Source organism: Palaemon carinicauda, chromosome 2 (genome assembly GCF_036898095.1).
Source record: "Palaemon carinicauda isolate YSFRI2023 chromosome 2, ASM3689809v2, whole genome shotgun sequence".
NCBI classification, from domain to species: Eukaryota; Metazoa; Arthropoda; class Malacostraca; order Decapoda; family Palaemonidae; genus Palaemon; species Palaemon carinicauda.
Genome location: NC_090726.1, coordinates 146,648,404 through 146,673,433, shown reverse-complemented (window position 1 = coordinate 146,673,433; position 25,030 = coordinate 146,648,404). Strand labels below are relative to the sequence as shown.

The window sequence follows — 25,030 nt, the reverse complement described above, 5'->3', positions numbered from 1 at the left end:
TTTATCCTTATCTCTGGACCAGAGAAAGGAGTATCAAGAAGTAAAGAGGAGCATGCTGCAGGTGTACCAGATGACCGCTGAATATTATAATGAAAGATTCTGAAGTTTGAGAAAGGACAAAAAATCTTCCCTGGATTACGCTTATAAAGTACGACGATGTTTTAAAAAGATTGATAAAGGCTGCTAACGGAAAGGAGATGGCTGATTTAGAAGAATTGATAATGCTAGAGTAGTATCTATGCGGAATTCCTGAACATATTCGATCGTACTTGTGAGAGAGAGGTGAAGAAACTTGATAAAGCCGCTTCGCTGAGTGAAAACTATAATATTACGAGTCGTAAACCCTCCTCGGGCATGAAGTTTCAACCGTCGTTCTGACTAAGTCTCAAATATTCACCAAACCATGGAAACCAGTTCAGTAATAACTATGTGAACACGTTCAACAGCTACAGCGGAAGGTGCCCGGGTACTGTTCCTAAGCAGAATGCGATAGTACCACAGCAACAATCGTCAAATCGTTCTCCTTCAAGTATTGTGAAAGACGTGGAGAAGGTTGGTATTGTCTGTTTTAAGTGTGGCAAGAGAGGCCATATCAGTAAGGAATGTTGGTCAAACTAACCGAAACACCCAAATGATTAAGGATAATTCGACGTCACAGAATGCGAAGGCGAAGACGAAGAAGCAATGGGGAAAGGACGGAGGGGAAAATAAACCAGCCAACGTTTACACGATGAACAGGACGAACCCAAACAGCGTGGATATGCCTTTATACCATATATTTATGAAGGTATGTTAGCAATAATAGATGGAAGTGAGTGAACCCTGGTCAGGATATTGCGCAACACAGGTTGCAACCATAGTGCGGTGGTATGAGGAGTACAATTGTTGGTGGATCAGTCTCTCACAGGAGGCTCGGTTATTTTGAAGGGAATAGGAGGTGTGGAGGTTACCCCTATCTGCCTTTTGAAACTGCCATGCGATTTGGTGACAGGTAATTTTGACTTTGCAGTAAAGGATTCATTGGCTGTCAAAGGATTAGACGTCCTGCTGGGTAATGAGGTTGGTAGTGCGCCGTTTGTGCCTTGTACCATTGTAACAGAGAAACTATTGAAATATAGTCCTACGACTGAACTCGAGAAGGATTACCCGTTTCTATTTCCTAGTTGTGTGACGACTAGGAATATGACAAAGAAAGTGGCTGAAAAAGAAGAAAAAGAAATAGGAGCGATGAATTTGGAGGATTTGTTTTCCGAAGAAGAGGATTCCCTTGATAGTATGCAAGAGGAGAACTCCCGAGTAAGCCCGTGTGAAGAGGAACGACAGATGAGCAAACAAAAGGACAAAGAAGGAAATGGACTTGTAAGAAATAGAAAATTCAACGTTAGAAGTAGGACAAGGGAGTAGGAAAAGGCTGATAGGATTACAGTGGAAGGATGCAACATTAACAGAGTTATTGTACAGTGTGGTAGACGAGACTGAGGCACAGCAGTTTCCAACCTGTTATTATCTTAAGGATGGGTTACTTATGAAGAAGCATAGACCCAGCGATATCCATGGGAATGTCGGATGGGGGATATATCGGCAGATATTAATTCCTGCATCGTTGAGAAGACAGGTGATTGTGGTAGTACACCAGACGGGACATATGGGGATAAGGGAGACGACGGAGAAGATAATGAAACACCTTTTCTGGCCTGGCATACATAAGGACGTGAGCCAGTTTTACGGTGCATGTCACGTATGTCAAATGGCTGAAAAGCCGAATGAGTACATTAAGAAAGCTTCCTTACACCCGATAGAAGTGCAAGGAGAACCCTTCAGCAAGGTAATGATCAACATTGTGGGACCTTCACCAGGGACGAAAAAAGGTCACGAATATATGTTAACCTTGATGTGTCCAGTAATGAGATACCCAAAAGCCATACCCATCAGGAACATCAGTGCCAAAATAATTACAGAGGAGTTACTAGACTTTTTTTTACTAAGTTTGGTATACTGGAAATCGTTCAAAGTGACCAAGGAACGAATTTCACGTCAAAATTATTTCAGGACATAATGAAACTGTTAGATGTAAAACAACAACTATCAACTGCTTATTATCTGGAGACCCAAGGTGCATTAGAGAGGTTTCATCTAACTTTGAACAGTATGATAACTAAGTTCTGCAACGAAATAAGGAATGAAGAAGACATCGGACTACCGTTGATGTTATTCGAGGTATGTAATGCTTATCAAGAAAGCATGGGATGTAGCCCAAATGAAATGGTATGTGGACGAGAAGTACGAGGACTGATTAAAATGTTAGCAGAAAAATGGAAGGACCGAGAGGAAATGGAAGGAGAAAATGTCAAGGATTTGAGGGAAGGATCGGCGAGTTAAGGAAATATTTCCTAGACGACGTGAAAACGAGGCAATGACAAGCAAAGGAAAGATTTGATATGAAGAATACGAAGACAGGTTGCAGGAGCCTTCAGCAAAGGACCAGAGAAAATGTTGGCAGAAAAAGGAAAGAATCGAGAGGAAACGAACGAAGTAAATGTCAAGGATTGAGGAAAGGAATTGGTGAGTTAAGAAAATTTTCCCTAGAAGGCATGAAGGTGACGAGTCAAGGACGAACGAAGAAAAGGTTTGGTATGAAGAGTACGAACAGACAAGTTGTGGTATGACATCAGGTACTGGTTTATTCATCGAAAAGGATATTCCCTTTTGCCAACAAGTTCCAAGAACCATTCCAGATTTTGGAGGAGAGTTGTGAACGGATCAACGCTATTGAGATATCAAGAAAAAAGAAAAATCTGAGGAAGACCATATTAACTTCAAAACCAATACTTCAAGCTCTGGATTTCAATGAAAAATTTTTCATCCAAGTGGATGTGTCGGATAACGGGATAGGAACTGTTTTATTGCAAGAAAACGAGGAAGGAATTCTTCACCCCGTTTGTTTCATGTCGTCAAAGCTGAAGAAACATCAGCCAGCCTACTCGAAAGTTGAAAAGGAACTACTAGTGTTAGTCACAGCGATTAAAAGTTCAAGGTCTATGTGAATCGAATACAAAATGAAGAGATTACAGTGTATTTGGATCATAATACTTTAACTTTTGTGAATAAGATGAAAAATAATAATCAAAGGTTAACTAGGTGGTCATTATGTTTGCAACCGTATTGTATTAATGTGAAGCATATATCAGGTAAAGATAAAGTGGTTGCAGATCATTTATCTCGGACTGAATTGATGGATTCAGGCCCAGAATAAATAATCTTTTTTGGGGGGTAGCCATCTTACGAAGCTGGTCTACTGTAAGTACAATAGTTTATTCATGATTTTATTTATATTTCATTTGTGCATTGAAGAGATAAATTGCCAGCCAGTAAATTGAGTTCCTCTCGTGTAGAATTAAGTATGTTATGTAAATTCCATAAGACCTTTGTCGTTAATTTTATTGTATTCGTTATTCAAGTTAGTATATGTAAATTTACGTTACTTTTAAGAATTAACTTTTTATTTCACGTATTTTAGTTACAAAGTCTTACGTAACCTGTTTGAGTGTTATGTGCCCAAGGGCTTATATAATGTTCTTTTATATTTTTATGAGGTATTGCATCTTGTTTGAGTGAGAATATGCAATTGGTTTTTGGGCCATGTGCTTTGGAAAAATTGCAAAAATCCTAGTGATAGGATGTTATCTTTTTTTATGTCGGGGACAAAGGGTGGGCAGAGCTAGCTGTCTGAGATAGTCGTCTGGCATTGCGTGAGTACAGCGTTCGAGAGAGCAATACTTGGTAACTCTGACACCTTAGGCCAAACCCCCCACACTTCCAAAACTATTTGGAACATTCTGGAAGTAGCTAAGTTTCATATATATATATATATATATATATATATATATATATATATATATATATATATATATATATATATATAGCAACCCCATGGGTATATAGATAGAGACTTCCAGCCTTAAGATTGCCATCTCCTCTCTCTCTCACTCTCACACTCAGCTCAGAGTATTGTTTTAAAAGTGTTCAGTATCTATAATGTGTCCTCTCCAGAGTGATTTTGCCACCCCGCATATGTAGTTTGAAGTGAATACTTATTAAAAATCTCCTATAGTATTTGTAAACGGCCCTGTAGGAAGGTAATAGGTTCTAGTATTGTGGTCTGGTTATCTATTTTCATTAAGTATTAAAATTAAATATTGTATTCAGATTTAATTTCAAGTGAAACAAGTGATTGTATAGTTTTCATAAGTATTTCTTTTGTCTTAGTCTAAGGTTTTCTCAGATTTAACATTTAAAGTCAAGTGAATATATAATTTTCAGATCATACTAATTTTGTCCTATTCTAAGTTTTGTTCATACGTAATATTTCGAGTAATTTATTTGTTTTATGTAAATTCTTTCTTAGTGTTGTAATTTATATAGAGTATATTTATTTTTATAAAGAGAGTATTATTCCAATCACCATTGTTTAGAATAGTATTCGCTTGTATCCTATTAAAGAATTGTAATAAGTAATGTGTTTAAATAATTCTTGAGAATAATTACCCAGTTTAGTTTTGAGTGTACTAGAGAGACCTTTGGATATTCAGTGTTTTATATATTGCTGTCTGGGAGTTATTTAACTGTCTCAGAGTTTGTGTATTAACAGTTTAAAGTGTAACAGTCTTAATGTTAAAGCAAACAGGTGAGTTTGGAACTAGAGAGGTTGTTTAGCTTGCCAGCCGTAATATATACTGTATGATATTATATGTTTGATTCCCAGACACGAGCCATAGTATAATATATATGTTGCTGGCCAGACCAGGGAGCCATACCATATATATATATATATATATATATATATATATATATATATATATATATATATATATATATATATATATATATATGGATAAATATCAACACAACATCGTGTTCAAATAGAAATAAATTTCTACCTCATAGTATATATGCAAATATATCTATTTTTCTTTTTATTTATTTATTCATTTATTTATTTTTTTAATGGCGTAGATATTTTCATATTCGTTATTACTGCCTGCTTAGATGAATGGGCAAAGGGATCTCTGTTGGGAGGTATTTGCATTGAAAGCTATATGTGAGAGTATTGGATGATCTTAGCCATTCCGAAGATGGTTTGAACGTTTTTTCGCGAAAGTATTTTCATGGGTTGGGTCATCGGAATTTGCTATATAAAGCATTTGAATGTTACAGCTTAATCAGAGAGATAAGAATGCGACTCAAAGATGACAAATTGGATTCTTGGTTGTCCTTTAACACTCATGATGAAGTATTTAATGCAATATGGGATGTTATAAATATCAAAATTAATAATTTGATTATAAAGGGTCCTCTATACCTAAAGATCTCGATGTGTACAAACCTGAAGATTGGATAGATGAAGATATAGAGGTGGTTGTGCCCACTCAGAGAAAGCCAAAACCACCAATATGGCTTGTTGCTCAATCAATAGGGGATACAGGAAATTACTTTAGGATCTGTAAACTTCAGAAGAAGGTAGGAACGATCGCACCTGGAGATATATCTCAGTTTAGAAAAAATAGTTTTGTCATACATGCCAAATCATACACACAATCCACTACATTATCCAATTTAAAGACAAATAGCAAAGATATGAAATTGGATGTCAAACCCCATCTAAACTTTATTTATAGAAGGAGAGTAGTTTTTAATAGACATGAATCAAGGAAGATGAGATACTAGCCATGTGCCCATTAATGGTGTGGAAGGTGCATAAGGTTCCTGGGACATCAATGATTATCCTTACTTTCCAGGATGCTAATGTATCTTTCCACATTGTGATTGAAAATTAAAGAATTGATGTTCGACCTTTCAAACAGATGTCACTACATTATTTCAAGTGTTTCAAATTTGGACACCATTCTAAAGTCTGCAAAAATAAAAAATGAAAATGTGCAGTACTCGCTCCAATTATTACCATGGAGAGTAAACTTGAGGCCACGTGTTTAAACTGTAATTTGAATCATAAATCTATTGACAGGGGTTGCCAGCAATATAAGTTAGAAGAGACTGCCCTAAATAAATCCAGTATTGAACATACAAGTGTGGGGTATACTAAGAGGCTATTGAATAAATCAACAAAATATGCCAAAGCACTGAAATCAGGAGGGAAAATGCTACAGGAGACACTTAATTCACCTATCACTGCCAGTAGTTCACAAAAAAGAAACATGCCGTCTTCTGGTAACCTGCTGCACGATGGAACAACAATATTGCCTCCTAAGGCTTTGCCCACCTTTATTAAACCTTTACCCCCATACAAAGGAAAATGCTAACCTCTCTCAGGCTCTATCTTTGCCTGATTTGATGGAGGTTTCGCCTAAAACCATTATCAGGTGCACCTGTACTGGGGAAGATGCCGAAACCTGATAAATCACCACCTCTTAATCGGAAAAGAGGAGACCCCCATGTCTCTCATCCCTTCCATTAAGAACACCATAGTTATGACATCAAATAGACATGATGTTTTGTCTGCATATTTCAGATCAACAAGAAAACAACTTAAATCAATCAAAAATTCAATTAGAGGTCCAATATCCCCATCAACAATTAGGCCAAAAGAACATGAAAAAGGCAAATGTAAAACCTAATTTATCAAGACCCTCTTTTAAGAAGCCTAAAGGAAATAATGTTAAACCAAAAACTGCCAATGGGAAGACCTCATCCAATATGTTTTCCAGTAAATAAACAATTGTTTTTCCTCTATTTTGCAATGGAATTATCAAGGTTTAAAGGCCAAATATGAAGAACTTAAGCTCCTAATTCATGAGTATTCCCCTATAATTGTATGTCTACAGGAAAGCAAGCTTGATAATAGTACTCCATGTCCTCGTGAATATATTACCTTTATATAGGACACCATATGATCACTTATTAGGGAGCCATAGCGGAATTCTTATATACGTTTGTTGGGATGTTCCCTAAATATCTTTTTATTCATACACCTCTGCAGGCAGTGGTTGTACAGATTGATATAGGGAGAACATATACAATTTGCTCTCTGTACTTCTCTCCAAGTGATAAAATTTTGTGTGATAATCTAGTAGAGGTGATTCAACAACTCCCTCAACCTTTTCTTTTACTTGGAGATTTGAATGGTAGACATTCTTCATGTGGCGATGTTTTAGCAAATACGAGGGCCAATGTTATATCATCAATTGTTGAAAATAAAGATGTGGGACTCCTTAATAAAGGAGAGCCCACACACTTCATGTTCAGACAGGTACCCTGTCATGCATTGACATTTCAATTGCAAGCTCCAACTGCCTTCTCGATTTTGATTGGAGAATGGTAGATGATTGGCATACTATTGATCATGCTCCAATTATTATAAATACAAACAATAATCCACCCTTACAGAGATCACCATGATGAAACCTTGACAATGCAGATTGGGATGGATTTTGGAAGCCATGTGATATTGAAAGGAATGCAGAACAGTTTGAAAGTGCAGATGATGCCATAGACTTAATGAACGCAACTCTAAATACAGCTGGAGTCTATTCAATTCCCAAAACCACAGGTTTACTTAAATGGCGATCAGTCCCTTGGTGGTCATCAGAACTAGCTGCATTGCACAGAGCCACTCGACTGCGCAGACACTGTACTGAGGAAAATTTGATTATACACAAGAAATGTAGAGCACAGTTATTCCGTGCAATGAAAGAAGGTAGGGGACCAGTCTTGGATGCCCTTTGTTCCCTCAGCCAACAGTAAAACAACCACCATCTTTTGTATGGAGGAAAGTAAAAAAGATAGCAGGCAAATTTACCCCTAACCCACTGCCAGTAATGAAGGTGAATGGTCAATATATGACTGGAGCAACTGTGGTTAGCAATGCCTTGGCTGATCATTTCTGAAATATATCATGCAGGTCTGAAGCAGCTCCTGGTCACCAGTATAGGAGCAATGAACAGAGTATTTTAGATTTTGAAACAGGAGAGGAAGAATCTTACAATTCTCCTATTACTAAAAGAGAATTTGATTACGCACTTGCTACTTGTAAGGATACAACTCCTGGACCAGATAGGCTCCATATGCAATGATTAAACATGTATCTGTTAATACTAAGGTTTTTATTTTAAGTATTATTAACAGAATATGGTATGATCACAGTTATCCAAGTATTTTGGAACTAGGTTTATTTTAGCATTTTCAAAACCTGGTCAAGGATAAGTTTTTAGCAGCAAGCTATCAATCAATTGTATTGACGTCTTGTCTCTGTAAGATCATTGAGAAGATGGTCAATGCAAGACTGGTGTGGTACCTGGAGAAGAAAAGTATTTTACTTTACTTACTTTACTTTGATGGCTGCTTTTCCGGTCCTATACAGCAGGGGAACGCTACTCTCTACAGGACCTCCACTGTCGTTTTATCTTATTCGTTCAGAATATTTAACGTTTCATGTCTCATATTCTTCATTTATTGTTAAATCGTCACTGTCAAAAGACTCATGAAATAAGAAAGTCTTCAGTTTCCTCTTGAAAGCCTTAATGTCTTCAATCATTTGAATGTTTTGTGGGAGCTTATTACATAGTCTCGGGGCTGCATATTTAAAGGCACTGGAACCTACAGTAGACATATATCTAGGTTCCAATAGTTTGAAGCCATCTGTAACTATTCTCGTGTCGACACGATTTGTTGGCTGTGCCAATATGTAGCAATTCTCAAAGTATTTTGGACGCCCGGTTCTGATAATTTGGTGGGTTATTGTACATATTTTAAATTTAATTCTCGCTTTAATCTGCAGCCAGTGTAAATCAATTAGTATAGGGGTGATCCTTTCTCTAGGTGGGACACCTTTTATCAGTCTTGCTCCTCTGTTTATTATGTTTTGTAATTTCTTAAGTTGTACTTTTGGTAAATTGTAGTAAATAGAGTTGCAGTAGTCAATCCTGGTAATAACACAGTTTATCACAAGTTTCTTTACGAAATTTTCGTCCAGGTACTTTTTTATAAACGCAATACTTCTTAGATGATAACCAGCAGTTTTTATTACATTATTTATTTGGGCATTTAGAGACAGGTTACAGTCAAGAAATACACCTAGATCTCGAACTTTACTAGATATCGGCACCGAGTCATTATTTATGTTCATTTGAATATCACCTAAATTTCTCACACTGTTTCTCTTGCCCACCACCATGAATTCAGTTGTGTTCTCATTTAATATTAGTTGTTTAAATGCCATCCATTCTCTAACACTATTAAGGATTCGGTTTAGAGTTTCAGTAGTGTCATGTATATCATTTATGGAGAAGTAAAATTGTGTGTCGTCTGCAAATAGTTTAAACTTCACGCCATGCCTTTATAGTATTTTCGATAGACCAATAGTATAGATGCAGAATAAGATTGGGCCAAGTACACTTCCCTGGGGTACCCCTCTGTTTAAGGGTTCATATGATGAATAAAAGTTTCCAATTTGTACACAGTAATTTCTACCAACCAAGTAGTCTTTTAGGTATTCGAAAGCTTTATCTTCAACGCCGATGGACCGTAGATCATTTAGTAGCAGTTCATGCACCACTGTATCAAAATCAGCACTGAGATCGAGCAATATTAAAATACCACATTTATTTTCATCCATCATTTCTAGCATATCATTTACAACACAGCAGATGGCTCTCTCCGTAGAGTATAGTTTTCTGTAAGCAGATTGGTTGTCAGGCAAAGCTTCTATTACTTTTAAGTGGCTGACTAGTTGTTCAAGAAATACATATTCAAGCACTTTTGAGACAAAGGATAGATTTGAAATAGGTCTACATGAGCTTATTTCCTGGTGGTCCAGTGCCTTTTTCAGAACTGTCATAAGTATAAATATTGCCAAAGGAAACAAGCTCTGGAAGCACTCTACTTGAGATGTTGCAAGCTCGGCAGATTCCCAATTACAAGGTGGTTGTTGGACAGACAGCCAAGGGTCTATATGACACAGGTGTTGTGAAAGAATGCCCTTCTTTTATGAAGAAAAGACGTAGTCTAAAAACATAGAAAACCGTGTTGAAGGATTCCTAAGATTGATGGGTTTATGACGACAAATGTTGTGCTTCTGTATTATTATTATTATTATTATTATTATTATTTGCTAAATTACAGCCCTAGTTGGAAAAGCAGGTTGCTATAAGCCCAGGGCTCCAACAGGGAAAATAGCTCAGTGAGGAAAGGAAACGAAAAAATGAAATATTTTAAGAAGAGCAACAACATTAAAATAAATATCTCCTATATAAACTATAAAAGCTTTAACAAAACAAGAGGAAGAGAAATAAGATAGAATAGTGTGCCCGAGTGTACCCTCAAGCAAGAGAACTCTAACCCAAGACAGTGGAAGACCATGGTACAGAGGCTATGGCACTATACCCTAGATTAGAGAATCTTAATCTTAAAAGGCAAGTTCATACAACATTCAACACATTCACTGTCTTCTAAACATCATCATCAAAGGTTCCAAAACCCAGATTATTTGTGTCTGCTTTATTTAAAAATTTTCAGTGAAGTAGGGATTGAATAAATGAAACTTAATACAAACATTCATTTGATTTTACATATTACTGAAAATTAAATATTTTTTTCCACAGAAGTTAATACAGTATAAACCTTATTGCATTGTTATCCTACTGTGGATTACCAAATCTCTGATCCTTCCCTAAAGGCATTAAAAGAAAAAAAATACAATTATTGCCAGTTGATTTAAAAAACAAAAATGATTTGCCTTTGTTAATGGAGACAGGCTATAAGCCTTTCCATAACACTCCATTTAATAATAGGATAGTGCAAAATTGTTAGAATTGTATTGAAAATAGATTTCCCGCTGCAACATGTCTGGCTGTAAGAAAAAAGTTTTGGGGGAAATGGCGGGAACTGAGGGAGGGTATAAGAAGACTAAAAGTGCATCTTCACTCTACATACTGGCAACTTATTGAAGGTTCAACTATATCAGAGGTCAGAGTTTAAAGAGTTAGGTAACTACTGTACCTGGGATCAGGGTGATATGACTAATACAGTTAATGATAAATCTGCCCTTCTTTATCTCTCATCTCACCAATAGCTTCAACTCCTAATATTCGGGTTTTATTAGAAATATAAAGAATTTGATATATATAGAAATCTGAGGAAAATTACAATTAACTTTACATCTCATTAACCATAGAAAACAATTTAATATATTTATCAGTAAATCCTGGCTTGGATACTAATCGTAACTTTATAGCATGCTATTTATACAGTTTTAATACCCAGTGTAATTTCTGCTTATCATATTAAAACGCTTACATACATTTTAAAAATACATTAATGTAGATACAATATTTTTTATATTTGTTAATCCATATTTTTAATTATAAGCCTTTATAAATAATAGCATATTAGGCACAAGAATTTCTGGATGTAAAGCATGTAATATTCAGTAAAGATAGAGAGTTTCACATGAAATTTGTAAATACTACTTACAGAGTTATAAAAGCAGTGATAAATGACCAAAAACATTCTAAAAGTGCTTAATACTATTAACAGATTCAAAATAAAATTATCTCTGATAGGAAACTACAAAAAGGTAAACATTTTAGCATGTCATAAATTAGTGTAATGAAGTGACATTTAAACCAGAATACTACGATATATTCTGGGTAAAGGATGGAATAGATAATTAGGCTGCTTCTGAATATTATATAAGAGCTAGTATTATATTACAACAGCATCTGAAACAATGTTTCATTATAACTTCAAATTAATTTCAATATATCACAACCTAATTACACTTCATCATTGTATGATTTCATATATTATGTCTACTGGAAGGACTGAAAACATAATTTTTTCTGCCATTTTCAAACTGCATCTTGAATGTGTTTGGTCATATAAAATTTGTGTTGTTACAGAGTAATATATTGAGTTTACTTGGATACAGTCTTAAATAGCAATCATATGAAAGACAAGTAGAAAGTTTGCATTTTTTTTATTCACTCACTTTCACAATTGTCGGAGTTGCACTTTTCCTTTTCATGGGCTTATTCATTTTACAAATATTTTAGATTTTCAGGATTTCACTCATGTTACAAGAAATTAAATACTGCACTACACTAAGTTTTTCAGTGCTATGCATTTCAGGAATATCTTTAGGGATTTCTGGATCTGGGATAATGACACTTTAGGGCACTGGTGCTGCATGTATGTAGTACGTGAGAGCAACTTAGCAAGCTTTCTATCTTCCAAGTGAAAGGAAACCTACTTGTCTAGGAGATTTCCCATTGTGCAAACATGTATTGTGATCACCTTAAAAAAGTGCAGAGAATATGTCATGTGCAAAAGAGCTAAACAATAACAACAACAGCAACAACAACAACTAATGCTCAGGAATGAATGTTACTGGTTTTGTCATCACCCTTTTGTTTTCTTTTATAAATAACATGTCAGATAAATAGGGGTGTAAAACTCGACCAGAAATCAGCTCACTTTTCCAGATTGAGCCGTTCCAATGTAAGTTTCTAGCCACACCGATATGTATGCACTCTTACATGTTTGCTCACATGCTTGTGTTTATGGGTGCATAGAAACAATGTCTTTGCTGGAGTATAATATCATGTAATACAACAGACTGTATATCTTTGGCTGTATGCATGTAAGAAAATAGTTACCTGTTTTGTATGAATATGAGAATATACATTTTAGCAGTATATCTTAATATAGATTGCTTTTAAAACAAAGCAAAATTTAGTTTTAAGTAAAATCTTTATCTAGAGGTCTGGATTTAATTTTTGTCAACATAATGGCAAATGCAAAATGGTCTTTAAAATTCAATGACAAATTTCATGGTAATATGCAATAATTAGGAATTTCTTCAAAAAAATACATTGCATACATTTTGGGCATATTTTAAGTAAGTTTCATGCTTCCTGTGTCAGTTTCACAATTGTTAGTTTCAAGTACTGTACTGTATTAAATTCAAATTCTACCTTTGTCTTCTCAGAATAAGTAACAGTTTCAACCTAAATTTGAATTGGTAAAATCCTATTCTATTAAACTATATGCAGAAACTATTTAGCAGTTCATAAGCATTTAAAAGCCAATCAAATGAGACTGTTTTGGTGAAGTTATTCAATAAGGCAAAAAAATTCTATTCCAAAACCCCAGTAATAAAAAAGTAAAGCTTGCTAACATATTTGACTTCTATATCTTATTACAGATTAGACTGCAGTACTGTACATTATTTAATTTTAATGAAATCTGTAACTTACAACAGAACCTTGCAGAGTAAAAAAAAAAATTTCTGTAATTTTCTTCCTGCAGATGGTTTTTATGCTTAATGCCACAAACCATACACAATCAAATTATGGATACACTTTTGCGGTATTCATTTAAATCTTTATATAATGCTTATTTGATGTGATATACATTTTGAAAAATTGACAATAAATCTTATTGGAATTACTTTGCAAAAAAAAAAAAAAAAATAAATAAAGTAAAAATCTCAAATGATATGGGGGTATGCTAGAATTTGATTAATTAAGGTTTCTTTGATATCTCTGTGTGATATAGCATTAATGAGCTTATTCTAGTCACAGTGATTTTTCATCCATCTAGCAGGCTACTAATGTCTTAAGCACCAAATCTGCAAGAATCTGATTTGCATGCATTTTGTATTACTTTAGGTTCTATAATAAAGACTATAAAAATGTATATGTTCACACAGCTACGGATCCAGCTGTATTCTCCACTATGATACAAGTTTTTTCTCTTAAAAACAAGTTACTGTATCATATAAATACATTTCAATATTGTACTGAACAGTGACAAACTCCACTTCTCTTTCTTTCAGTCATCTACATAGAAAAGATGCCTTGCGTTTACCATTATGTTAGTGAATTTTATATGACTTTCAAAAATTATAAGAATCTCAAATGAAATAATGTCACTTTCCTGTTTCTGATACACCTTGCTTTATGAATAGCATGTTGTAGGATTATAAAATATAGACAGAGCAAAGTCTATTGAGCTACATTTTTCATAAGTCTGCAACACAAGAACTTTACTGATATGTACCTTAGTTAAAAAGCCATTGTTGTTTTATACTTATGCTAAGCCAGGGGTGAACTGGAAAACAAGATGATCTTATAAAAAGTTACATCATTTACAAAAGACCAAATATTTTTGTTTAGAATTATGGTAATTATTAAACCTGTGTGCAGGAAAAAAAACATTCTTGTCTATGTGTTCAATAGGTGACATGACAAAAATCTTTGACCTCAAACCACTTTATTAATTAGGCTCATAAATGAAAAAAAAATGAAGCTCTATTGACTTAACCAGTCTTACTAATAAAAGGGCCTTATTGTAAGAGTATTCTGGCCTTAAAAAGTGTAAGTGTATACCAGTGAAAATGCTTCTTTGCATCTATGCACTGGATATTTATACACTACTTTGGTATATATGACTGGGATGTATCTATTTGTATGCAAATATTTTGCCGTCACTTAATTCATATATCTTAGCATGGCATGGAACTGCCATGCACATTTCCACTGCAGTCTATGGGCCAGAGCATGGCCTATAATTTTCAGTGAACAAGTACATCAGATGGCGCAAACAACACGCTTGTTTTACAATAGAGAATGTTTGGAGTCCTCTGATTGTGACGGTTTTGAGATCAAGCTTCCTGCAAGTACTTGAGAGGACAAACACCCTGCTGGTTGTCTCCATTGCGGATCATTACCATGCCATCAACCTCTTCTCCTATCTGGATCACAATCTGCCGAAAGAGAAAAATAATTTCAATTAAATATGTTTTATCCGATCTTTAAATCACTTTTAGTATATTACCAGGATTGATAAAATGTAAAGATTTAAAATCAAATTAGAAATATGAAATTAAGAATTTTGGAACCTATAAATAAAACTAAATTACCGCTTAAGCACAAAAATATGAAAACTAATTATAGTGCTTTTTGGGGCAGTTACAGACCAGTAACACATACAACTGAAAAGTTGACAATGCACCTTGTGCTACAGGCAAGCCCTTTTAAGCACTGTTACAATATAAGGTGAATTTTATGATTGAGAAGATTGGTTTAAATTTTCAAATGAGCATGTCGACATCTCTAAGCACTACATTAATCTCTTTTAGATACGAAATTAATTTGTTTCGGAGTAGTTTTCGTTTAATGATTTTTCCATATGATGATGGGAGTTTTACATGTAAATCGCCTAATTCGTTCCAAGCCCTACAAAAAAAAACAAAAAAAAAGATTAAAATTTTATAATACAGCTATACTGTAGTAACCACAATGAAATACAGCAAAATAATGTACATCTGAATCATTCAATACCTAACCTAAGCGTTACTACCAGTAAATGAAGTAGTTCTTGGGACATAAGGAAAATAATGAAAATGAGGAATCTTACCTTTTGAGGGAGGCAATGTCCGAAAGTAAAAGTGACAGAAGAGGAGGACAAATGGCAGAAAGCATCAACACTTTATGAAACACATTAACAATGGCAGAGAAAAAACTTCACTTTATGAAAAGCTTGAAATTAAAATTCTTTGATTTTTTTGCTTTCTAATTTTTTATATTATTTACTTTACATTTTCTTACTTTCTAAATTCACAAATTTTTCCTCACTTCCACTTTTCTGTTTTTTCGGATCACTTTGACCTTCACTTTGGCCTACTAATGGCCTCGTTAAAAAATAAATGCGCTAACCTTTTTTGGGTGTTTCTTTTCTACAAAATATGCCATTTTAGGATAAGATAGCATCTCCTTAATTTCTGCCATTGCTATAGTCATAAATATGTCCCCCTCCTCATCAATGCTAGAGAACTGTTCCCAAACGATGTTCAGTTGTATGGCCCCTAGCTCCTTCAGGTCGTCGGTCATGAGCATCTCTTGGTGCTCCGGGAGAAACTCATTAATGTCTTCCTCATCAACAACCAGGCCCATGGAGCTTCTGAGTGCCAAAATTCATGTAGGGTGAGGTTTGTGCTGTTGGTGATTTCAAAACATCTCCTTAAGAGATTTTATGTATAGAGCTTCTTAAAGTTCAAAATCACTTGCTGGTCTATGGGCAGGAGGAGATGGGTGGTGTTAGGTGGAAGCTAGAGAACCTTGATAAAGGAATACTCCAGAAGGATATCTTCCTCGAGGCCAAGAGGTTGAGCACCGGCGTTGTCAAATACCAGCAGACATTTCAGAGGGAGGTGCTTTTCTTCCAAATATTTTTTTCACAGTCGGCCTGAAAAAGGACAGTCTAGTTACCCAAGCTTTTGCATTAGCCCTCCACATCACCAGCTTCTACTCTTAAGCACTTTGTGGGACTTGAAGGCTTGAGGAGTCTCCGAATGATATACCAGTAGGGGCTTGGCCTTACAATCCCTACTGGCATTTGCACAGACCGCAAATGTAAGCCTGTCCTTCATAGGCTTTTGCCCGGGCAGCTTTTTCATGATGTAGGTCCGATGAGGCATTTTTTCCCAAAAAAGCCCAGCTTCGTCACAGTTGAAGACTTGCTGTGGACTGAAGCCTTTCATGAGAGTCAACTCATCAAACGTCTAACAAAAGCTTTGGCCGCTTTCGTGTCTGAGCTGGCAGCCTCACCATGCTGTACCATTGAATAAATACTGGACCTTCTCTTGAATTTTTCAAACCACTTGTGTGAAGCCTTGAACTCGGTGGGTGCCTGTTGTGATGTCCCTTCTCCTGCGTCGTCTTCAGCCTGAGCGCATGCAAGATCACTGAAAAATGGTGCTGGCCTTGTGGCAGATTATTATCTCAGTGATTTTCTGTTTTGATGGTTTCTTTCTGCTTAAGTTTGATACCTATATTTTCGATGGATTTCGGCCCTATTCTTAGCAATCACACTTACGTGTGTGCTAGCCTCATAATTTTTTTTTATCTCAAGCTTTGTCTCCATAGAAAGCATCCTTTTCTTCTTTCCTTGAACACCAGCAACATTCTTGGGACCCGTGGCTAATATAGTACGAGTTGAATAAAGCAACATAATAACTATAAGTACGAAAGCGAAATCAACACAAATTCAATGTGAATGATAGCACTGCGGAAATGAAATAGCCGAGGAACGCCAATATGTAGATGTAGGATGGGAAAAACACTAACCACTAGGATAGCAAGATCTTATGGCAGTAACTGGCATCAGGGTAGGGAGATAACCAATAGGAGAGCAGGACGATGGAGGCGAGTTTACGGTTTGGCGGAGCATGAATTTTGAAATTATTTTCTCAGCGGCCGGGCGAATCTCGTTTCCTATTATGAGGGGTTTTTCGTAATATGAGGTGAAAAAATCTTCTCATCTCTTTTCATAACATGAATTATTCGTATACAGAGACTTTAGTATTGAGAGGCATCACTAATTAGAATATAAGGCGAGTTTATTTTTTGGGAGGGAATTTGTTTAAAACTCTTAATGATGCTTCACAACCAATGATTAATAAAGGGGTTTTGATGTAGAGATAACCTTTTTTGGGGGGAGGTGCTGCATGTCCTTTAAGAACTTCCACTGTGAATGGCTAGAATGAGGAAGCCAATACAATAAGATACTTAAAGAAATATTGCCCTCCATGGTCAGTGCAAGAACGTGCACTGCATGGACTTAATGAGTATAAGGAAGAACTATGTATTCCAAGCTCTATTGAATCTGTCACCCAACATTTTTGCTGAAATACATCTGATAATGCCAAAAACCAACACTGGTACCAGAGCTAAGGCTACCTGGTCACTAGTATGGACTCCTCTACTACACTATTATACTCGATTCATAAGACTTCATAAGTTTTAGGGAAGGAGGGGGGGGGGCTAGTCATTAGAATACAAAAAGCTATGTAAAACGATGCTTATTGGTCTGGGTTTATACCAACAGACTACCTTCTGCAGATGTGGATCTCTACAGGTATACCTGCAGTGTAGATACGGGACAGAGGTTGGTATCCCTCGACTGTAAAGCTGCAATATAAAAAGGGTCCCGCCTCTGAAGGGGCCTTTCATTTTTGGTTATAAATTGGAGGCCAGGAGTCAGAATCAAGAGGTGGCCAGGAGTGATGGTGTTGAACTCCTGTTTTCTATGTAATGCTGCAAATTTGCTGACTATTGTTCCAAAAGTTAAAGCAGTTAGAAAAATAGCCTTATGAAGTAATTCCTTGAGGGAAACATTAGAATGATCTAACTTTGTCAAAAATTCAAATACCCTATCGAGAGACCAGGGCACGGAAAGAGTTGGCCAGGGATGGCCATTGTATTTAAAAAGGGTGTGTAATCTTGTAAAACATATCCTAGTCTAAATCTAAGTTAATGGCCTGTTTGAGAGGTTCTGTCAACGCAGATTTGTATGATAATATTGTAGACAGCTTAAATTTCCTTTCTTCACAAAGGTGGGATAAAAAGAAACGTAAGAAGTCCAGGGTTATCTGGCATAGAGACCTATCCTTAACGAAGGTCATCCATGCTTTCCATACAGACTGGTATTATCTAGTGGACGAAGGCCTCTTATATTCCATCGCATATGTCCCATTGCATGCGGAAAATTCTTTTCCATAAATAAGGGAGAAAATCCAGGTGGGAAGGTTCCGAGTCAGAAAAGAGGAAGCGGAGATATTCCGATTTCCGAATCTCTCATAAAACTGTGCTGATCAAAGAGGGTGTGATTTTGGCTTTCGATGCTGTAAAAGCAGTGGGATCTATGGGCTGCTGGGCCACTGTAGTGCCTCTAGCACTGCTGTCCCAGAATTTCTGGAAGGATCTTCAAAACCTTCAAAATCATGCTCACTGGAGGGAACATATAAATCGAAGACCATTTGTTTCAGTATAAGCTTACGGCATCCCTTGCCACTGCCTGGGATCCACATTTGGAGCTATGTAAATTGGAAATTTGTGATTCTCTTTTGCTGCAAACAAGTCCATCCAGACATTCGGTATAATCTCGTGGATCGAGCCCTGATCCTATGTCCATTCCATGTCTTAGGTCATTTGTCTGGACAGGGAGCCCAAAAGGTGAATCGGAGAGAGGGATAGGTCCTCCTCCCATTGCAGCTTCATATTTGGAAGAACCAATTCATTGAGAGTTCTCAAGCAGGGTTATCCCATCCTGAGACAATAGTTCTCTATGAAAATGTTTATATGATAGGTCCTTCACAGGTCGAGCTTCTCCAAAGTCAAGAAACTGCCATCAGTTCCAATACATTCATATGAAACACTGCAAATTGCAGGGACCATTTGCTGAACACACAGGTCTCTCCAGAGTGACCTCCCCAGCCTGACTTGGATGTATCTGTATAAAGGGTCATGAATACTTGTAGGTAGTAGGTTGGCCGGGGCACAAGCCATCTGTTGAGATACTACCGCCAGAGTTATTGGGTCCATTGACTGGTCATACAGTACTACATTGATTCCTCTCTGGTTATGGCTAATTTAGTCTGTGCCTACACATACACCGAATAATCTGGCATATTCTTACCACATTCTTCTCTGTCCTCGTACACCTGACAACACTGAGATTACCAAACAATTCTTCTTCGCTCAAGGAATTAACTACTACAACATAATGGTTCAGTGGGTACTTTTCCTCTTGGTAAAGGTAGATGAGACTTAAGATATGATAAGCAGCTCTTCTAGGAGGACACTCCAAAATCAAACTATTGTTCTCTGGTCTTGGGTAGTGCCATAGCCTCTGTACCATGGCCTTCCACTGTCTTGGATTAGAGTTCTCTTGCCTGGGGGTACACTTGGGCATGCTGTTCTATCTTAGTTCTTTTCCTCTTGTTTTTTGTTTAAGTTTTTATGGTTTATATGTGAAGGATCTAATTTAATGTTGTTGTTGTCCTTGAAATATTTTCTTTTGATTGTTTATTTTTCTCTTGTAGTTTATTTATTTACCTGTTTCCTTTTCTCACTGGGCTATTTTTCCCCGTTGGAGCCATTGGGCTTATAGCATCTTTCTTTTTCAACTAGGGTTATAGCCTAGTTTGTAATGATAATAACAAAATAATACTGTGGGAGATATCAACTGGACTTACATGGAGAGGGACCTTTGTGAGTTCCAAGGGGCGATGATTCTTTTGCAGCGACTGGGTAACTAAGATCGCCTGTCTTTACATGCCCTCCAAGCTGCTCTCCTCCACACCAAGTCTGGTCTTCAGAATTGGATTGATTATTGTGGTGAACTGAAGGAGTCCCAAGATCTTCTCCAGCTAGCACCTGGAGGAGGCTTGATGTGGCTTTTATGTTTCAGTGCAGGCCTAGCCACTGAATATCCTTCCTGAAACCTAATTTTTTTAAATTAACCATGAAGCATATTTTATGTCCTGAAGAACTAACAGGACCTAATTTGTATATGTGAGGCATAGCTCTCTCTTCTTAGCCCAACAAGCCAGTTGTTAGAGTAAGCAATAATCTGAACTACTTGTAACAGAAGTAGTTTGATTACTGCCTTCTCTGCTATGTGAACAAAACATTAGAGAAGAGTCCGAAAAGCATCACTTTGAACCTGTGTGAACTTTTCCTGAGCCAAAACCCTATGAACTGAGTGTTAAGTTTCCTCCTCTGACGGGCCCATAATTGGGTAATTTACATGTGATGGCGACTTATTGTATGCTGAAGCATGTCTGTATGAATGTGCCTGAACAAGGGAAGTAGCTTCAAGAGATGAGCGAGCGTGCGCACACTAGTATGCACAATAGGTGAGCATACTTGACCAGTTGAAAGTGTCCCTTAGGGGAGGGTGCAAACGTGTATGGCCCGACAGATTAGCACTATTTGAAGAGCGCATACAAACATTACGGTTCTCTGGAACTAAAGACCGTATGCATACCATACTGCATGAATTCATAGGTGAACATGGAGTCAGAGGCGATTGTTCATGAGCGTGATCAGCAGGATTCACCTAAGGACAGGACTTAAAAAGGTGAATTGGGACATCTCCAAACTGCATATGATATTTGCCTTTGACCTTCGGTTTTGTGACGCCTATGCGATTTACTGAAAATAAGTGTCTTTCAAATTCTATCTCCTCCCTGCATACTTAATATTAAGACCTGTGATTACTACCATATATAGACGTGATACAGACTTCCCACCAAATGAAGTTTTTTTTTGCTACGTCATTTTTTTACTAGATATGAATTTTGTCATTGTTAAAAAAATTAACCCTATAAATCAAGGGAAAAAAGGAAAAAAAATTAATAAAAAATATCAAAAAATGGCATCCTTTCATTGTTCTATAAAGTCTTTCTAAGTAATATACCAAATTTCGATGCTGTAGCTTTAAATCTAAGGGAGAATATCGATAGAATTTGAAGTTTTTCTTTGTATTTTTACAAAGACAACATTAATGAATCCTGATTAATATGAATATTATATTTCTGTTTGGGGTATTGATACACCTAAACTTAATTATCACAATTTAAAAAGAAATGAAGATTCCTTTGTCCAATATCTTGCTGGCTCCAGGTCCCTCCATTCTTTTCCTATTCTCTCTCTCTCCCTACTTCACTAACTCCACTAATATTGCCGATATTATAGGAATATTAGGGCAAATTTTCTTCTTCTGTATGTTAGCGAGATGTTTAGATTGTCTTTTCCTCTTTGCCATGTTGAATTCTTGTGGAAACAAAGAAAAACTAATGTAAAAGCAAGTGAAAGTCAGAGGTCAAACTCAAATGTTTTGCATTTCTACAAAGACAATATTAATAAATCATGGTTATTGAGAATTTGATGCTCCTTTTTGGGCATTAATAAAAAAATACTATGAATTTTTATCATAATTTAATCAATTATGAAGATCCCTTTGCATAGTATCTTGCTTTTTTGGGCTCCTTGTCCTCCTATGTCTTTTTCTAGTCTCTCTCCTTCACTAACCCCACTAATATTGCCAATATGACGCGAATATTAGAGTTAATTTTCTTCTTCTGTATGTTGCGAGAGGTTTTAATTGTCTTTTCCTCTTTAGCAAGATGAAATTCTTTCAAAAACAAAGAAAAAGACGTAAAACAAAAGGAATGTCAGAGGAAAACTAAAACGTGTACTCTTTTGTCCAAGGTTTCACCTCACACTGAAGAAGGCTGAAGTTCCAGTGACTTAGCAGCACTATATGTGATTCAAGGAATGTCTACAGATGTCATTGCTCACAATTTGCTTGATATTAAAATGTAATATTTATCAAAATTTACAATAACAGAAAGAATACTGCATTTTCTGGTAAGGATCAACGTTTTCTGCTTATTGAGATACTTTTATTAATTACCCTATATCTATGAAAGAAAGAGTAATTTTAACTAAATATTTCGTATAAAGTCTCCATTGCCATATGAAGCTCCTTGAATTTTTCAGGATTTTGCGTTTTTCTCCAGATACCCCTAATATATTTGCTAAGACAGTAAATCAAGTTTGCACGTTGGCCCTTTGAAGGCCAAAAAGCTCAACTTTGGCCGCTTAAACTTTGGCTATTAAAATACATTTGAAAATATTATAATACTACGAAGGCTTAATATGATCTAGGTTACTTGAAAGTACCAAAATAGCCATGTCCTTTAATTTTTAATATCTACATTACTTCTGCTGCCACCTGTCATGTCCGTGAATAACTGAATAGTTTGTTTATAATTATAGCAATGCTGCCAGATGGACTTTTAGTGACTTATTGTGCAAGTGAATTAATCTTTTTGTTTTTTCCAATTATAACGTCGGATATCAATTGCACTTCATGCATATTATTATTATTATTATTACTAGCCAAGCTATAACCCTAGTTGGAAAAGCAAGATGCTATAAGCCCAAGGGCTCCAATAGGGAAAAATAGCCCAGTGAGGAAAGGAAATAAGGGAATAAATAAATGATGAGAACAAGTTAACAATAAATCATTCTAAAACAGTAACAACGTCTAAACAGATATGTTATATATAAACTATCAACAACGTCAAAAACAGATGTGTCATATACAAACTAAAAAGACTCATGTCAGCCTGGTCAACATAAAACCATTTATTCCAACTTTAAACTTTTGAAGTTCTACTGATACAACTACCCGATTAGGAAGATCATTCCACAACTTGGTAACAGCTGGAATAAAACTTCTAGACTACTGTGTAGTATTGAGCCTCATGATGGAGAAGGCCTGACTATTAGAATTAACTGTCTGCCTAGAATTACGAACAGGATGGAATTGTCCAGGGAGATCTAAATGTAAAGGATGGTCAGAGTTATGAAAAATCTTATGCAACATGCATAATGAACTAATTGAACGACGGTGCCAAAGATTAATATCTAGAACAGGAATAAGAAATTTAATAGACCGTAAGTTTCTGCCCAACAAATTAAGATGAGAATCAGCAGCTGAAGATCAGACAGGAGAACAATACCCAAAACAAGGTAGAGTGAAAGAATTAAAACACTTCTTCAGAATAGATTGATCACCGAAAATCTTAAAAGACTTTCTCAATAAGCCAATTTTTTGTGCAATTGAAGAAGACACAGACCTAATGTGTTTCTTAAAAGTAAATGTGCTGTCGAGAATCGCACCTAAAATTTTAAAAGAGTCATACAAATTTAAAGAAACATCATCAATACTGAGATCCGGATGTTGAGGAGCCACCGTCCATGAACTACTTACAATCATACTTTTGAGTTTTGTTAGGATTCAACTTCATACCCCATAATTTGCACCATGCACTAATTTTAGCTAAATCTCTATTAAGGGATTCACCAAACCCAGATCTACATTCAGGGGATGGAATTGATGCAAAGAGAGTAGCTCATCTGCATATGCAACAAGCTTGTTTTCTAGGCCAAACCACATGTCATGTGTATCTATTATGAAAAGTAATGGGCCAAGAACACTACCTTGTGGAACACCAGATATCACATTCCTATACTCACTATGGTGCCCATCAACAACTCTTTGAGATCTATTACTTAAAGAATCAATAATCATGCTAAGAAACGACCCACCCACTCCCAAGTGTTTGAGTATGAAAACAAGGGCCTCATGATTATCACGGTCAAAGGCAGCACTAAAATCAAGGCCAATCATACGAACTTCCTGACCACAATCAAGGGATTTCTGTACAGCATTGGAGATTGTAAGAAGGGTATCACATGCTCCAAGGCCTTTACGCAAACCAAATTGCAAACTAGGGTATAGATGATTACTTTCAGCAAACCTATTAAGACGTTTTGCCAGAAGACGTTCAAAAACTTTAGATAATATGGGAGTTATGGAAATTGGGCGGTAATAAGTGGGACTTGAGCTACCACAAACACATTTACATAGATGAGTAACATTTCCAATCCTCCAACAAGTGCTAAAAGCTCCTCTTCTTGCTAACTTGCGCAAAATAACAGATAACTTTGGAGCTAAGAAATCTGCTGTCTTTATAAAAAAACAATGGAAAAATACCATTTGGGTCTACACCTCCATAAGCATAAAGGTCCATCAACATAGCTTTAATCTCACGAGATCGAAAAGCTAAACTAGTCAGTTTAGCCTCAGGAAAACAGGAATGAGGAAGTTCAAGTTTTTCATTACAGTAAACAGGTCAAAAACATCAGCCAAAAGGGTTCCCTTTTCCTTTGGATAGTGAGTAATTGAGCCATCTGGTTTAAGTAAAGGAGGAACTGTTGCATCTACACCAAAGAGTGCAGATTTAAGGGTAGACCACCATTTATGTTCCTGAGTTGTACCAGAAAGGGTTTCTTTTGTGGTTAAATTGTACTCCTTTTCAGTTGAAGCAAACTCTCTGAGCAAAAGCTCTAAGCGGAGTATAGTTATTCCAGGTCAAATCTGATTTGTAACCCTTCCAAAGATGATAGGCCTCCTGCTTCTCCAAATAAGCACGTCTACAATCATCATTGAACCACGGTTTGTCCTTCACTCGGTACCTCAGCACACGAGAAGGGATACGCCTATCAGTTATGTTGACTAGATTCTCATTCAAAGGGACAACAGGATCTACACTACTATATAACTGTGACCAATTCAAGCACAAAAGATCATGCAAAAT

General features: G+C 36.3%; 1 protein-coding gene across 8 annotated transcripts in view; it reads right to left on the bottom strand.

The window, feature by feature from the left end:
* Positions 1–10,500: 10,500 nt before the first annotated feature.
* The window catches only part of Stacl (Stac-like), a 963,585-nt gene continuing 949,055 nt past the window's right edge, over positions 10,501–25,030 (bottom strand). For all 8 annotated transcript variants that reach the window (XM_068358813.1, XM_068358785.1, XM_068358749.1 and 5 more), the window contains one exon: positions 10,501–14,779. In XM_068358813.1, coding sequence (XP_068214914.1) covers positions 14,678–14,779 — 102 coding nt within the window. In that variant the 3' untranslated portion in view covers positions 10,501–14,677. The remainder of the gene's footprint in view (positions 14,780–25,030) is intronic.